General features: G+C 43.8%; 1 protein-coding gene across 7 annotated transcripts in view; it reads left to right on the plus strand.

Annotated features, from left to right (window-relative positions):
• The window catches only part of nav3 (neuron navigator 3), a 105,350-nt gene that overhangs the window by 83,330 nt on the left and 3,469 nt on the right, over positions 1–18,551 (plus strand). For all 7 annotated transcript variants that reach the window (XM_064939291.1, XM_064939292.1, XM_064939293.1 and 4 more), the window contains 10 exons: positions 397–580; positions 4,011–4,108; positions 6,606–6,701; positions 6,937–7,105; positions 9,071–9,306; positions 9,494–9,648; positions 10,274–10,345; positions 14,019–14,215; positions 15,341–15,459; positions 15,591–15,794. In XM_064939291.1, coding sequence (XP_064795363.1) covers positions 397–580; positions 4,011–4,108; positions 6,606–6,701; positions 6,937–7,105; positions 9,071–9,306; positions 9,494–9,648; positions 10,274–10,345; positions 14,019–14,215; positions 15,341–15,459; positions 15,591–15,794 — 1,530 coding nt within the window. The remainder of the gene's footprint in view (positions 1–396; positions 581–4,010; positions 4,109–6,605; positions 6,702–6,936; positions 7,106–9,070; positions 9,307–9,493; positions 9,649–10,273; positions 10,346–14,018; positions 14,216–15,340; positions 15,460–15,590; positions 15,795–18,551) is intronic.

Here is an 18,551-nt window from a genome sequence, read left to right on the forward strand (position 1 = left end):
ACGCTAATACTGATCCACAATGATAACTATGGGCAGTCTGAATGCAAGGACATTTCCATATTCTTCTAATCGGCTTACCTCTCAGTAGAATGACTTTATTTTACATCGGGTTGGGCTCAGTTTCTGGATTGCTCTCTAAAAGCGTCCATTTGTGGTGACGTCATTGTCTCCCAACAGGTGGCATAGGCCTACATGATGAGTTATAACCATAGAAAGATAAATTACTAGACAGGACACTCAATACGGTTGCTGGTCCACCCATCACAGAACATTGACATGAATGGGAATGTTCATTCTGATAATTCTGTTTCTATGGTTTAGAAAAGCATCTGTCAGGAAACAACGACCGTGTCATTTAGAGTATCCTCCTGATGCTTATTCTCTGTCATTGGGCAGAATGAGATCGAGCTGCTGAAAGCGGAAAATGACCGGCTCAAGACGGGAGGCACCACGCCTGCCGCCACGCCAGCCAAGATGGGCCGGCCGCCCTCTGAGACCTCCAGCACATCCTCGTCCTCCTCGCGCCAATCTCTGGGCCTGTCCCTCAACAACCTCAATATCACAGACACCATCATGTCAGGTGAGCCACAGTTTTGAGCCTGTCCGTCAACAACCTCAACATCAACTGTGGTAACCCACCATAACCCCGTGACTCTACAACATGACAGACACCATCATGTCAGGTGATCCACCACAGCCCCATGACTCTACATGACAGACACCATCATGTCAGGTGGTCCACCACAGCCCCATGACTCTACATGACAGACACCATCATGTCAGGTGATCCACCACAGCCCCATGACTCTACATGACAGACACCATCATGTCAGGTGATCCACCACAGCCCCATGACTCTACATGACAGACACCATCATATCAGGTGGTCCACCACAGTCCCATGACTCTACATGACAGACACCATCATGTCAGGTGATCCACCACAGTCCCATGACTCTACATGACAGACACCATCATGTCAGGTGATCCACCACAGCCCCATGACTCTACATGACAGACACCATCATGTCAGGTGATCCACCACAGCCCCATGACTCTACATGACAGACACCATCATGTCAGGTGATCCACCACAGCCCCATGACTCTACATGACAGACACCATCATGTCAGGTGATCCACCACAGCCCCATGACTCTACATGACAGACACCATCATATCAGGTGGTCCACCACAGTCCCATGACTCTACATGACAGACACCATCATGTCAGGTGATCCACCACAGCCCCATGACTCTACATGACAGACACCATCATGTCAGGTGATCCACCACAGTCCCATGACTCTACATGACAGACACCATCATATCAGGTGATCCACCACAGCCCCATGACTCTACATGACAGACACCATCATATCAGGTGATCCACCACAGCCCCATGACTCTACATGACAGACACCATCATATCAGGTGATCCACCACAGCCCCTTGACTCTACAACTCAGTAGAACAGTTTACATTATATTCTCCTGGATGATGATTTAGTAGAACAGTTTACATTATATTCTCCTGGATGATGATTTAGTAGAACAGTTTACATTATATTCTCCTGGGTGATGATTTAGTAGAACAGTTTACATTATATTCTCCTGGATGATGATTTAGTAGAACAGTTTACATTATATTCTCCTGGATGATGATTTAGTAGAACAGTTTACATTATATTCTCCTGGATGATGATTTAGTAGAACAGTTTACATTATATTCTCCTGGATGATTTAGTAGAACAGTTTACATTATATTCTCCTGGATGATTTAGTAGAACAGTTTACATTATATTCTCCTGGATGATGATTTAGTAGAACAGTTTACATTATATTCTCCTGGATGATGATTTCGTAGAACAGTTTACATTGTCATTTGAGACCAGTCATTTAGGATAGGGAGTTGTTCTTAGGGAGTTGAGCTGGAGTGTGTCACACAGGGGATTGTTTGAGACTGCTTCTCTGTGGATGGGGGCTCCAATAGCTTTGATACACTCACTGTATTAAAGTCTTTACTGTTACCCAACACGCTGCGTTGTCCTATCTTTACTGTTACCCAACACGCTGCGTTGTCCTATCTTTACTGTTACCCAACACGCTGCGTTGTCCTATCTTTACTGTTACCCAACACGCTGCGTTGTCCTATCTTTACTGTTACCCAACACGCTGCGTTGTCCTATCTTTACTGTTACCCAACACGCTGCTTTGTCCTATCTTTACTGTTACCCAACACGCTGCGTTGTCCTATCTTTACTGTTACCCAACACGCTGCGTTGTCCTATCTTTACTGTTACCCAACATGCTGCGCTGTCCTATCTTTACTGTTACCCAACACGCTGCGTTGTCCTATCTTTACTGTTACCCAACACGCTGCGCTGTCCTATCTTTACTGTTACCCAACACGCTGCGTTGTCCTATCTTTACTGTTACCCAACACGCTGTCGTTTTACTGTTACCCAACACGCTGCGTTGTCCTATCTTTACTGTTACCCAACACGCTGCATTGTCCGATCTTTACTGTTACCCAACACGCTGCGTTGTCCTATCTTTACTGTTACCCAACACGCTGCGTTGTCCTATCTTTACTGTTACCCAACACGCCGTGTTGTCCTATCTTTACTGTTACCCAACACGCTGCGTTGTCCTATCTTTACTGTTACCCAACACGCTGCGTTGTCCTATCTTTACTGTTACCCAACACGCTGCGTTGTCCTATCTTTACTGTTACCCAACACGCTGCGCTGTCCTATCTTTACTGTTACCCAACACGCTGCGTTGTCCTATCTTTACTGTTACCCAACACGCTGCGTTGTCCTATCTTTACTGTTACCCAACACGCTGCGTTGTCCTATCTTTACTGTTACCCAACACGCTGCGTTGTCCTATCTTTACTGTTACCCAACACGCTGCGTTGTCCTATCTTTACTGTTACCCAACACGCTGCGTTGTCCTATCTTTACTGTTACCCAACACGCTGCGTTGTCCTATCTTTACTGTTACCCAACACGCTGCGTTGTCCTATCTTTACTGTTACCCAACACGCTGCTTTGTCCTATCTTTACTGTTACCCAACACGCTGCGTTGTCCTATCTTTACTGTTACCCAACACGCTGCGTTGTCCTATCTTTACTGTTACCCAACACGCTGCGTTGTCCTATCTTTACTGTTACCCAACACGCTGCGTTGTCCTATCTTTACTGTTACCCAACACGCTGCTTTGTCCTATCTTTACTGTTACCCAACACGCTGTTCGGCCAGTTTGAAGACAATGTGCTAGTCCTTTTGGATGAAAGTGAGTCACCACAGCACATTTGTCCAAGTAGAGTTCCTCAAGTTGAAATAACATCTGCATCAATCAAGCAGACGTCAGAACAGAACTCCTCGGAGAGGTGTGTGTGTGTGTGCGTGTGTGTGTGTGTGTGTGTGTGTGTGTGTGTGTGTGTGTGTGTGTGTGTGTGTGTGTGTGTGTGTGTGTGTGTGTGTGTGTGTGTATGTGAGTAAGAGACTAATTAAACCTTGTATGCTCCTCTTCTCCGAATCCGGCCTTGTCCTCGTCGATGAGTGGAGTGCTGTTCGGTCCTCCTTTGGTCTCCTCGTCTGTCCTGTAATTAAAATAGAACACTCTCGGGGGACCTTATGGCTGTTTAATTGATGGGGGGGTGAGTTGGGAGCAGCAGCGCGTGGGAAGACGAGTGGCAGAGGGCCCTTATCACCCCTGCACAGAGCCTGTGCCAGCAAGCCAGCCGAATACAAAGTAGTTCCCCTTCCTCCCCAGTTCAATGTAAAGAAAGCCGAGAGAGAGGAAAATAGAATGTTTATAATTAATATCTGGAGCTCCTAGCAATGTGACTTTTTTAGCCTGACAACCGTGTCTTTCAAACAGGCAGAAGGACCGCTCTATATTCAATTTAGGCTCTTGTTTTTACTTTTCTATTTTTCAGACGCTTTGTTTTTCCCAAAGATTGTTTCTTCCCTTGATAGATAGTTGTGTTTGTGCCCACAGATATTCTCCTGGACGATGGTTATGAGGGCAATCTACGCAAAGAGGGGCGCAGTGTCCGCATTGTGGTCACAATCAACAGTGGCTCCAATAAGACCAAGGTAGCTAATGAGATATGGTGCCTAGAATCAACAGTGGCTCCAATAAGACCAATGTAGCTAATGAGATATGGTGCCTAGAATCAACAGTGGCTCCAATAAGATCAAGGAAGCTAATGAGATATGGTGCCTAGAATCAACAGTGGCTCCAATAAGACCAAGGTAGCTAATGAGATATGGTGCCTAGAATCAACAGTGGCTCCAATAAGACCAAGGAAGCTAATGAGATATGGTGCCTAGAATCAACAGTGGCTCCAATAAGACCAAGGAAGCTAATGAGATATGGTGCCTAGAATCAACAGTGGCTCCAATAAGACCAAGGAAGCTAATAAGATATGGTGCCTAGAATCAACAGTGGCTCCAATAAGACCAAGGTAGCTAATGAGATATGGTGCCTAGAATCAACAGTGGCTCCAATAAGACCAAGGAAGCTAATGAGATATGGTGCCTAGAATCAACAGTGGCTCCAATAAGACCAATGTAGCTAATGAGATATGGTGCCTAGAATCAACAGTGGCTCCAATAAGACCAAGGAAGCTAATGAGATATGGTGCCTAGAATCAACAGTGGCTCCAATAAGACCAAGGAAGCTAATAAGATATGGTGCCTAGAATCAACAGTGGCTCCAATAAGACCAAGGAAGCTAATGAGATATGGTGCCTAGAATCAACAGTGGCTCCAATAAGACCAAGGAAGCTAATAAGATATGGTGCATAGAATCAACAGTGGCTCCAATAAGACCAAGGTAGCTAATGAGATATGGTGCCTAGAATCAACAGTGGCTCCAATAAGACCAAGGTAGCTAATGAGATATGGTGCCTAGAATCAACAGTGGCTCCAATAAGACCAAGGTAGCTAATGAGATATGGTGCCTAGAATCAACAGTGGCTCCAATAAGACCAAGGTAGCTAATGAGATATGGTGCCTAGAATCAACAGTGGCTCCAATAAGACCAAGGAAGCTAATGAGATATGGTGCCTAGAATCAACAGTGGCTCCAATAAGACCAAGGAAGCTAATAAGATATGGTGCCTAGAATCAACAGTGGCTCCAATAAGACCAAGGAAGCTAATGAGATATGGTGCCTAGAATCAACAGTGGCTCCAATAAGACCAAGGAAGCTAATAAGATATGGTGCCTAGAATCAACAGTGGCTCCAATAAGACCAAGGTAGCTAATGAGATATGGTGCCTAGAATCAACAGTGGCTCCAATAAGACCAAGGTAGCTAATGAGATATGGTGCCTAGAATCAACAGTGGCTCCAATAAGACCAAGGTAGCTAATGAGATATGGTACCTAGAATCAACAGTGGCTCCAATAAGACCAAGGTAGCTAATGAGATATGGTGCCTAGAATCAACAGTGGCTCCAATAAGACCAAGGAAGCTAATGAGATATGGTGCCTAGAATCAACAGTGGCTCCAATAAGACCAAGGTAGCTAATGAGATATGGTGCCTAGAATCAACAGTGGCTCCAATAAGACCAAGGTAGCTAATAAGATATGGTGCCTAGAATCAACAGTGGCTCCAATAAGACCAAGGTAGCTAATGAGATATGGTGCCTAGAATCAACAGTGGCTCCAATAAGACCAAGGAAGCTAATGAGATATGGTGCCTAGAATCAACAGTGGCTCCAATAAGACCAATGTAGCTAATGAGATATGGTGCCTAGAATCAACAGTGGCTCCAATAAGACCAAGGTAGCTAATGAGATATGGTGCCTAGAATCAACAGTGGCTCCAATAAGACCAAGGAAGCTAATGAGATATGGTGCCTAGAATCAACAGTGGCTCCAATAAGACCAAGGAAGCTAATGAGATATGGTGCCTAGAATCAACAGTGGCTCCAATAAGACCAATGTAGCTAATGAGATATGGTGCCTAGAATCAACAGTGGCTCCAATAAGACCAAGGTAGCTAATGAGATATGGTGCCTAGAATCAACAGTGGCTCCAATAAGACCAAGGTAGCTAATGAGATATGGTGCCTAGAATCAACAGTGGCTCCAATAAGACCAAGGAAGCTAATGAGATATGGTGCCTAGAATCAACAGTGGCTCCAATAAGACCAATGTAGCTAATGAGATATGGTGCCTAGAATCAACAGTGGCTCCAATAAGACCAAGGTAGCTAATGAGATATGGTGCCTAGAATCAACAGTGGCTCCAATAAGACCAAGGAAGCTAATAAGATATGGTGCCTAGAATAACAATGTGAGAATCTTATGCTGTCGTATAATCAGATGCTTCGGTACCAGCGCTTGACTTGGGCAGGAGCTCACCGGAGCCGAGTACCAGGACCTTAGTTTTTCTGTTCCTCTTATAAAATATTATATCAAAAGAATTTTGGAGCTCCTTTACCTTAATATAAACAGTAGCGGCAACCAAAATAAACACTGGCACCTATTTCAGTCCAAGTTACTGTTCGGTACAACAATTTTGTCACTTATTTTCATTCATGTCTGTGACACGCTACATTTTCTAATTCCCTATCGTACACTCAGGGTATGCAAAGCCAGGAGCACCTCATTGGTTCCATCGGCGTGAGCGGAAAGACCAAGTGGGATGTGCTAGATGGAGTAATCAGACGATTATTCAAGGTAAAACCTCCTTCCCCCTGCTCACCATAGGATCAGTCACTGACTGAACCCGACAGACAAAAAACCAAATATGAAGCACTACATTTTTTGTGTCAGAAAAAGCTCATGATATATGGATCTTCGTCTGTATGATTGACAGACTATTTCTTTGCTGTGGAAACATATGGATAAACACTGAGATATTAGATAGAATGTGTCTTTATCTTAGAATTCAATTTGTCCATTTCCCCTCCAGGAGTACGTGTTCCGGGTGGACCCACTGACCAGTCTGGGGCTGAACTCAGACAGTATAGTCAGCTATAGGATGGGGGATGTGGTGCGGGCCCACGCCTCTGAACTGCCTGAAATGCTGCCCTGTGGCTACCTGGTGGGGGACAACAACGTCATCAGTGTCAACCTCAAAGGTACTAGGATGGCCCAGACTAACGGCATGATGCATTTCACTGTTTCTATTGTTGTGTGTTTTATGTATTACTGTACGTCCTACATCCTTTTAAGGACATGACCAAACACATTTCCCTCTGGTGGGATAATAACGTTTATTAAGTCAAAATAGCACAGATATAGAGGAAGGGCCTTGAGTCTCGACCATGAGACCTGAGCAGGAACAACCCACCTATACCTATAGGATGGAACATTTCCAAACATGACAAAATGGAACCCCAGAAGGTTTAAATACAATGTCCAAAAGCTTCTTAATCCTGACATGACAATACTCTCATGCACTTTGAAAAGCACTTCGGACACTTCAGTCAATGTACTGCTCCTGAAGGGGCAAAGGAGGTGTTTTAATTAAATGGACTAACATCGGCTTCCATTTTTATTCACTAGAGCTAAAAAAAAGTAGACAACACTTCCTTTATTTCACTCACATGCTGGCTGCTATGTGGTCGTAATGGCCGCTTCTCTCCCATAGTCACAACAGTGGCCATCAGCAGGAAAATGTAGTGGGCCAGGCCTGAACTAGGTGCCATTGAATCCTGTGTCAGCACTCTGCATTACAGTTGTGTTTTCACTGGAGGAGTAGTGTCCAAGCTCCCATCAACAGTCAATTATAGTTACTCTGCAGTTATTAAAGCTGAATTATAGTTACTCTGAAGTCATTGAAGCTGAATTATAGTTACTCTGCAGTCATTGAAGCTGAATTATAGTTACTCTGCAGTCATTGAAGCTGATTTATAGTTACTCTGCAGTCATTAAAGCTGAATTATAGTTACTCTGAAGTCATTGAAGCTGAATTATAGTTACTCTGAAGTCATTGAAGCTGAATTATAGTTACTCTGCAGTCATTAAAGCTGAATTATAGTTACTCTGCAGTCTCTTGAAGATGATTTATAGTTACTCTGCAGTCATTGAAGCTGATTTATAGTTACTCTGCAGTCATTAAAGCTGAATTATAGTTACTCTGCAGTCATTAAAGCTGAATTATAGTTACTCTGCAGTCTCTTGAAGCTGATTTATTTATATTAAAGCTTATACTCTGCAGTCTCTTGAAGCTGATTTATAGTTACTCTGCAGTCATTGAAGCTGAATTATAGTTACTCTGCAGTCATTAAAGCTGAATTATAGTTACTCTGCAGTCATTGAAGCTGAATTATAGTTACTCTGCAGTTATTGAAGCTGAATTATAGTTACTCTGCAGTCATTGAAGCTGAATTATAGTTACTCTGCAGTCATTAAAGCTGAATTATAGTTACTCTGCAGTCTCTTGAAGATGATTTATAGTTACTCTGCAGTTATTGAAGCTGAATTATAGTTACTCTGCAGTTATTGAAGCTGAATTATAGTTACTCTGCAGTTATTGAAGCTGAATTATAGTTACTCTGCAGTTATTGAAGCTGTATTATAGTTACTCTGCAGTCATTGAAGCTGAATTATAGTTACTCTGCAGTCTCTTGAAGCTGAATTATAGTTGCTCTGCAGTCTCTTGAAGCTGAACTATAGTTACTCTGCAGTCTCTTGAAGCTGAATTATAGTTACTCTGCAGTCTCTTGAAGCTGAATTATAGTTACTCTGCTGATCCTAAATCAGCGGTCCTACTCTGAGACGCTTGACACATACGCCACCTGACGTCCCAAAGAGTTGCACCATAAACAATAATCAACTCTTCCCATTTCTCATGATTTATTTTATGTTAACATCATTTGTTAGCCATCGCACAGTCGCACTGCATTTAATTATGATATTTTATGGGCTATTACCTGAGTGAATGAACTCAATTCATTCCATTCGTTTTAGAATGGCATGAATTGTATTCAGTCTAACACAGGTTGTGAGAGGCTATGTACTGTTATATACCGTTAACATGATAATATCCTGTATGATTAGCACCTAGTATCATCAGACAATCACGTCTCTCCTGCCTGCAGGTGTGAAGGAGAACAGCATAGACAGCCTGGTATTTGACACCCTCATCCCCAAGCCCATCGTCCAGAGATACCTCAACCTGCTCATGGAGCATCGCCGCATCATCCTCTCTGGGCCCAGCGGCACCGGGAAGTCCTTCCTGGCCAGCAAGCTGGCAGAGTTCATTGTCACCAAGTCTGGTCGAAAGGTCACGGAGAGCAACTTGGCGAGCTTCAACGTGGACCAGAAATCCAGCAAGGTAAGAAAATGCTTAGCCAAGAGTATTAAGGAACTAGTCGCTAAGAAGTCGGCATATTTGTCTATAAATCGCCTCGTTTGGCACTGTACTGTATCAAGGACAGTGGTCCTATTTCAAAGACAAAGTTACACTCACTTTATGAATAATGGCCACATCTTTAAGCTCACTGTGTGTTGTTTCTGTGCAGGACCTGCGTCAGTACCTATCCAGCCTGGCAGAGCAGTGCAACACTGAGGAGAGCGAGACGGAGCTGCCCACCGTGGTCATACTGGACAACCTCCACCACATCGGCTCACTCAGCGACATCTTCAACGGATTCCTCAACTACAAGTACCACAAATGGTGAGTATAGCTCCACCGGCACAGGAAGGAAGTCTAGCCGCTATAGGATGGTGGTGGTGATGATGATAATGGGGATGGTGGCGATGGTGGTGATGATGATGATGGAGGTGGTGTTGATGGTGGTGGTGGTGATGGTGGTGGTGATGTTGATAATGGGGATGGTGGCGATGGTGGTGATGATGATGATGGGGGTGGTGTTGATGGTGGTGGTGGGGGTGGTGGTGATGGGGGTGGTGGTGAAGGTGGTGGTGGTGGTGATGATGATGATGGGGGTGATGATGATGGGGGTGGTGGTGATGGTGGTGGTGGGGGTGATGATTATGATGATGATGGGGGTGATGATGATGGGGGTGGTGGTGATTGTGGTGGTGGTGGGGATGATGATGATGATTGTGTTTAACTCAAATGCAACAGTTAGAGTTAATGTGAACACTGGGATTCTATACCAACAACCATTTCTAGCTTTACTCATTACAAGATAATGCAATTCGTATTCTATTGAAGACAGCTTACCTACTATTCCCTGATAAGCACAATCACTGTTGTGAAAGGTAAATATCCCTATTGCCTGGCCCTGGTACGTAACTGCACTGTCCTCAGTATAATTGTTCTGTCTTGTCTGCAGCCCTTATGTGATTGGAACCATGAACCAGGGAGTGTCTTCCTCTCCCAACCTTGAGCTTCACCACAATTTCAGGTATGTGTACCTTCACCAACACTCAAACCACGATTCAAAAGCTTCATTTGCTCTTTTCTTTGAACATATTGTTTTTCCTGTAGAGACAACATATTCAAGCAGATTTTTGCTAACTAACATTATTTTGGGGCCTTTTTCTTTTTTTGAAAACTCTGTTTATTCAGTTTTACACACACACAAAACAATATAAATAACATACTCAACTAGAAAAAAGAAAAAGAAGAATAGCTTTAAAGATACCGTACTTTGGACAAGTTAAACACACCAGGCTATCAAGGTTAAAGGGCCATCTGTAGTACAGGGACAGAACACACACCTCACCATTGTTCCTGTAAACAGACAAGGGATAGGGAGGAGAAATCACCCAACCATCCACTGGACCAAAAATAAAGTTTACAATGCTTTAAAAATATATAATCATTTTATGTAAGCGTGAACAAAATAAAACATTTAAAAAACAGGGCAAAACAAACTCACATTTTAGTATCTGACAGGGCAAGATGAACAATGCAGGTCACATTCAATAAGAATCAATAGGCACATCAACCTTAATTCCCCCCCCCCAAACAAAACCACCCCAAAGAATTGCTCATCAATCCCTTAATTCACAGGGGGGTGAAATACAGACTTATTTTAGTTATAATATGAATGCCATCAGAGGATGGACTGTTTAAAGACCGGAATGGAGCCCAAGCCTCATTAAACAGTTTGGGGTTCCCACGTGTATTGTATTTAATGTTTTCTATTTTCAGAGAGCACAACACATCTCTCACCCAATATTTATAAGATGGGGGAGCTGCCATCTTCCAGTTCTGTAGTATTAGCCGTCTAGCTAAAAGAGTTGTTTAAGCAACAGTGTCAGACTGGATTCTTGACAGGGGGGTACCTATGGGCAGTACTCCAAACAGGGCTGTAAGGGGAGACAGATCTTTAACAGTGTCATATATATCAAAGAAACATTTAAATATTAATTCCAGAAACCTGACAGTTTGTGACAGCCCCAAAACATATGATACAGTGTGGCTGGTTCTGTTTTACATCGGACACAGGTAGGATCAGAATCTGAGAATATTCTTCCCAGTTTGGCTTGGAGCCTTTTTCAACAATAAGATGCGCTGTAGTCTTTTTGAAAGGGTGACTATAAAAAATATAAACAATTGTAACTCAATTAAAAATGTATCAATAGTCAATAGTAAAACTACCAATAAGAACATTGTGATTATGTACAGTATTTCATCAGCATTTCATTCCTGCTTCCACTAGTAGAAACAATAATACCACCACCAGGCCTACTGCCACAAAATAGTTGTGTGGATGTCTTTCAAACCATGACACAGTAATTAAGCTGAAATATGTCACTTTTTGGGCGACCTGACAAATTCACATATTAAATATTTCAATAGATCTGTCATTCTAATTGAAAGTAAGTTCTATATGAGCCATTTCTATGCTTCCTGTTAAGTTTAGTTCTTGCGTCTTTAAATTTGGTTTTGTCCACCAGCTTCAAACAGCTGACAATACAATATTTTTGGTTATGGAAAATATTTCACAGCGGTTTAGATGATACAATGATTCTCTACACTATACTTGCTGGTTTTGTTACATAAACTGAAATTAGGTTAACTATTAGAATTGTTCTAAACAGGCAATGGCGGAGAGATTCATGCATAGTGCATCTTAAACTTGGCTAATTTGCTTTGCTAATTTTTTACCTGATATCATTTTAGGCCTTACACACCTGACCTCATTTTATACGTGACATATTTGAGAAGATAATTACATGACTAATGTGGCGACAAATATATTTGTCATTGGGTGCATGCATAATCACACTGACATTCATTGATTAACATTTTCATCACACTGTCACCATGGAAGGTACAGGAAACAGCCCAGCATTTCATAAAATGCCATGAGGCCAAATGTGGCACAACCTCCACGCTGATACTGGCCTTCCTGACTATGAGACGGAATTACAATATGGAATGATCAAACCAGAGTGCAAGCCTCAGAACAAGCAGTCATCTTTATTATGACAACTGACAACAGAGCAGTCATCTTTATTATGACAACTGACAACAGAGCAGTCATCTTTATTATGACAACTGACAACAGAGCAGTCATCTTTATTATGACAACTGACAACAGAGCAGTCATCTTTATTATGACAACTGACAACAGAGCAGTCATCTTTATTATGACAACTGACAACAGAGCAGTCATCTTTATTATGACAACTGACAACAGAGCAGTCATCTTTATTATGACAACTGACAACAGAGCAGTCATCTTTATTATGACAACTGACAACAGAGCAGTCATCTTTATTATGACAACTATCTTTATTATTATGACAACTGACAACAGAGCAGTCATCTTTATTATGACAACTGACAACAGAGCAGTCATCTTTATTATGACAACTGACAACAGAGCAGTCATCTTTATTATGACAACTGACAACAGAGCAGTCATCTTTATTATGACAACTGACAACAGAGCAGTCATCTTTATTATGACAACTGACAACAGAGCAGTCATCTTTATTATGACAACTGACAACAGAGCAGTCATCTTTATTATGACAACTGACAACAGAGCAGTCATCTTTATTATGACAACTGACAACAGAGCAGTCATCTTTATTATGACAACTGACAACAGAGCAGTCATCTTTATTATGACAACTGACAACAGAGCAGTCATCTTTATTATGACAACTGACAACAGAGCAGTCATCTTTATTATGACAACTGACAACAGAGCAGTCATCTTTATTATGACAACTGACAACAGAGCAGTCATCTTTATTATGACAACTGACAACAGAGCAGTCATCTTCATTATGACAACTGACAACAGAGCAGTCATCTTCATTATGACAACTGACAACAGAGCAGTCATCTTTATTATGACAACTGACAACAGAGCAGTCATCTTTATTATGACAACTGACAACAGAGCAGTCATCTTTATTATGACAACTGACAACAGAGCAGTCATCTTTATTATGACAACTGACAACAGAGCAGTCATCTTTATTATGACAACTGACAACAGAGCAGTCATCTTTATTATGACAACTGACAACAGAGCAGTCATCTTTATTATGACAACTGACAACAGAGCAGTCATCTTTATTATGACAACTGACAACAGAGCAGTCATCTTTATTATGACAACTGACAACAGAGCAGTCATCTTTATTATGACAACTGACAACAGAGCAGTCATCTTCATTATGACAACTGACAACAGAGCAGTCATCTTTATTATGACAACTGACAACAGAGCAGTTATCTTTATTATGACAACTGACAACAGAGCAGTCATCACCAATGGGGCTTTATTTGGGATACAGATTTCAAATATATGCCAAACATCCATCCCCCAAACGGCCCTTATCTTTGGGCCAAACTTGCATGGAATTTCCCTAATGCTGAATTCCAAATCGACCTCTAGTGCCATTCTCTAATCACTGATCTGAAAGAATTGGATCTAGGTATAAGAAACTTGATGCTCCATCTTTTCTTTCTATAGGCTGATTGGAATAACCACCACATCCAATCATTTCAGGTCTACCGGAATCATGTAGCCTCCAATTCCATCACAGCTGCTCCATAGAGTGTGATGTCATACATGTTGTCTCGTCATCCTCTTCTCCTGTCTCCAGGTGGGTGCTGTGTGCCAACCACACAGAGCCGGTCAAGGGTTTCCTGGGCCGATTTCTGCGCAGGAAGCTGATCGAGACGGAGATCAACAGGAACATGCGCAGCAATGACCTCATCAAGGTCATCGACTGGATTCCCAAGACGTGGCAGCACCTCAACGGCTTCCTGGAGGCCCACAGCTCCTCAGACGTCACCATCGGTTAGACAATGCACCCCCCCCCCACACACACACACACACACACACACACACACACACACACACACACACACACACACACACACACACACACACACACACACACACACACACACACACACTTTGAGTTCACATATTTCTAATGATATTGTGAACATTGCACACATGACACTGTTAAAGGAATTCTAAATTCCTCTGTATTGTTTCCCAATCAGAATTAAATACTCTGTCAATGCATTCGAAGGGTTTGTAAGACCCAATATTTTTATAAGAATGGACAGAGCCCCGGTCTTAAAAGTCAGGTAACAGCGTTTAATTCAAGAGAGTACTGGGTATATACACGTTTTCCACAGGTTATAAACTGAAAATGACGTCAGCGTTTTCTAAATGTTCTATCTCTTCATGACACCGGTAGAGAGGCCCTATAGTTCTCGAGCCTTCCCTCCTCGCCTGTAGCCAAGGTCAGTTTGTGTAGATAGCATTCTAGACAGTCTAGAGATAGTTCATCCATTTGTACCAAGGCACTGTTCTAAACTCCTGACTATATTATATACAATTGGGAATGGAAGCAAGAGAGAAAATGAATATATGTACAGTACATAATAGCATTTGGACTAGTCAGTCCTGATTGAAATGTATACATAATTAGTCATCATTGATAAAAATTCCCTTAACAGACACTTATAAGTGTATTTTGGTGTTGTGACTTTGGCTATGTGAGGTAATGCCTTGCTCAAACTGAAAGCTGCTACATGGTCAGTCAGACGTCTGCATTGGCAGTGCAGCATTTACAGTGATATGGCCTCTGCAGAAGTCAGGGCATTCATACTTCTTGCTCTTCACTGAGCAGCACAGAGCTGTTGTCCAGGAAGTGAGTTTGTGTTTATGCAGGACCTGCCGTCCCCATGTACCGTCGACCAATCATGTCAATGCGGAGCTATACAGAGCCCTATACAGAGCCCTCCGGATTATTACAACATTAGAGAGGCGCACGGCGATGCGGTACAGAGATCAATTTAGCCTCTGCGTCACACCATCCGTACTGCGCCTCCGACCACATTTTCCAATCAAGCATGAATTGTCTCTGACGCCACAAAACACACGGAATGTGTTGTGTTCTGTCTTCAGGTCCCAGGCTCTTCCTGTCCTGCCCCATGGATGCAGATGGCTCGCGGGTGTGGTTCACTGACCTATGGAACTACTCCCTGGTGCCTTACCTGCTGGAAGCCGTCAGAGAAGGGCTCCAGGTAGGTACAGACGGAGGTCAAAGGACACAACGTAGAGGGGTACTGGTGTAGGGTGAAGTTGCCCCTGTCATCAGCATCAATGATTTCTCCTTTCGCTTAACTCATTTCTCGTTTTGTGGCCACCATTACAGCTGTACGGCAAGAGGGCGGCGTGGGAGGACCCGTCCAAGTGGGTGAAGGACACCTACCCCTGGAGATCTGCCTCCTTGCAGCATGACAGCCAGGCCCTGCTCCAGTTACGGCCAGAGGACGTGGGCTATGACGGCTACAGCTCCTCCAAAGAGGGCGCCTCCTCCAAACAAGTGTCACAGAGTGACACGGAAGGAGACCCACTGGTAAGGACAAATTAAAACAAAGCCCTGAAATGCTGAAAGAAGGTCCAGTACGGGGATTTCTCATTTCTGAAGAAGACCATTGACTGTCGAAACGTCAGTCTTTTAAGCTTGTCTAATAAAACTATGTGTCTTTAATGGTGAGCGAGTGTTGCACCTTTTCCTGTCCCATTATTTAATTTCCTTCAAATATGTTTTGGAGCATCGTTAAACATTATTGAATTAAGTTTCCACCCTGAACCCTTCTTTCAGCACTTCAGTTTTACCGTCCGAGGACTGAGCACCACTTCAGTGGTCCAGAAAATATAGACATATTGGTTAGAGAGCCAGCACAACACAATGATTCAGGGAGGCAGGTAGTCTAGTGGTTAAAGAGCCAGCACAACACAATGATTCAGGGAGGCAGGTAGTCTAGTGGTTAAAGAGCCAGCACAACACAATGATTCAGGGAGGCAGGTAGTCTAGTGGTTAAAGAGCCAGCACAACACAATGATTCAGGGAGGCAGGTAGCCTAGTGGTTAAAGAGCCAGTACAACACAATGATTCAGAGAGGCAGGTAGCCTATTGGTTAAAGAGCCAGCACAACACAATGATTCAGGGAGGCAGGTAGCCTAGTGGTTAAAGAGCCAGCACAACACAATGATTCAGGGAGGCAGGTAGCCTAGTGGTTAGAGAGCCAGCACAAGACAATGATTCAGGGAGGCAGGTAGCCTAGTGGTTAAAGAGCCAGCACAACACAATGATTCAGGGAGGCAGGTAGCCTAGTGGTTAAAGAGCCAGCACAACACAATGATTCAGGGAGGCAGGTAGCCTAGTGGTTAAAGAGCCAGCACAGCACAATGATTCAGGGAGGCAGGTAGCCTAGTGGTTAAAGAGACAGCACAACACAATGATTCAGGGAGGCAGGTAGCCTAGTGGTTAGAGAGCCAGCACAACACAATGATTCAGGGAGGCAGGTAGCCTAGTGGTTAGAGAGCCAGCACAACACAATGATTCAGGGAGGCAGGTAGCCTAGTGGTTGGAGAGCCAGCACAACACAATGATTCAGGGAGGCAGGTAGCCTAGTGGTTAAAGAGCCAGCACAACACAATGATTCAGGGAGGCAGGTAGCCTAGTGGTTAAAGAGCCAGCACAACACAATGATTCAGGGAGGCAGGTAGCCTAGTGGTTAAAGAGCCAGCACAACACAATGATTCAGGGAGGCAGGTAGCCTAGTGGTTAAAGAGACAGCACAACACAATGATTCAGGGAGGCAGGTAGCCTAGTGGTTAGAGAGCCAGCACAACACAATGATTCAGGAAGGCAGGTAGCCTAGTGGTTAGAGAGCCAGCACAACACAATGATTCAGGGAGGCAGGTAGCCTAGTGGTTGGAGAGCCAGCACAACACAATGATTCAGGGAGGCAGGTAGCCTAGTGGTTAAAGAGCCAGCACAACACAATGATTCAGGGAGGCAGGTAGCCTAGTGGTTAAAGAGCCAGCACAACACAATGATTCAGGGAGGCAGGTAGCCTAGTGGTTAGAGAGCCAGCACAACACAATGATTCAGGGAGGCAGGTAGCCTAGTGGTTAGAGAGCCAGCACAACACAATGATTCAGGGAGGCAGGTAGCCTAGGTGTTAGAGAGCCAGCACAACACAATGATTCAGGGAGGCAGGTAGCCTAGTGGTTAAAGAGCCAGCACAACACAATGATTCAGGGAGGCAGGTAGCCTAGTGGTTAGAGAGCCAGCACAACACAATGATTCAGGGAGGCAGGTAGCCTAGTGGTTAAAGAGCCAGCACAACACAATGATTCAGGGAGGCAGGTAGCCTAGTGGTTAGAGAGCCAGCACAACACAATGATTCAGGGAGGCAGGTAGCCTAGTGGTTAGAGAGCCAGCACAACACAATGATTCAGGGAGGCAGGTAGCCTAGTGGTTGGAGAGCCAGCACAACACAATGATTCAGGGAGGCAGGTAGCCTAGTGGTTAAAGAGCCAGCACAACACAATGATTCAGGGAGGCAGGTAGCCTAGTGGTTAAAGAGCCAGCACAACACAATGATTCAGGGAGGCAGGTAGCCTAGTGGTTAGAGAGCCAGCACAACACAATGATTCAGGGAGGCAGGTAGCCTAGTGGTTAGAGAGCCAGCACAACACAATGATTCAGGGAGGCAGGTAGCCTAGTGGTTAGAGAGCCAGCACAACACAATGATTCAGGGAGGCAGGTAGCCTAGTGGTTAGAGAGCCAGCACAACACAATGATTCAGGGAGGCAGGTAGCCTAGTGGTTAGAGAGCCAGCACAACACAATGATTCAGGGAGGCAGGTAGCCTAGTGGTTAGAGAGCCAGCACAACACAATGATTCAGGGAGGCAGGTAGCCTAGTGGTTAGAGAGCCAGCACAACACAATGATTCAGGGCGGCAGGTAGCCTAGTGGTTAGAGAGCCAGCACAACACAATGATTCAGGGAGGCAGGTAGCCTAGTGGTTAGAGAGCCAGCACAACACAATGATTCAGGGAGGCAGGTAGCCTAGTGGTTAGAGAGTTGGGCCAGTAACCAAAAGGTTGCTAGATCGAATCCCAGCTGATAAGGTGAAAATCTGTCGTTCTGCCCCTGAACATGGCAGTTAACCCACTGTTCCTAGGCCATCATTGTTCTCAACTGACTTGCCTAGTTAAATAAAGGTCAAATAAAAAAAATCTAAACATGATGAAGACTGAAGGCATGTTCTAACTCTGATAGACGATTCTAATGCTCATTTGAATGGCCGTTTTATTT

The sequence above is a fragment of the Oncorhynchus masou genome, chromosome 27, assembly GCF_036934945.1.
Source record: "Oncorhynchus masou masou isolate Uvic2021 chromosome 27, UVic_Omas_1.1, whole genome shotgun sequence".
Lineage (NCBI taxonomy): Eukaryota > Metazoa > Chordata > Actinopteri > Salmoniformes > Salmonidae > Oncorhynchus > Oncorhynchus masou.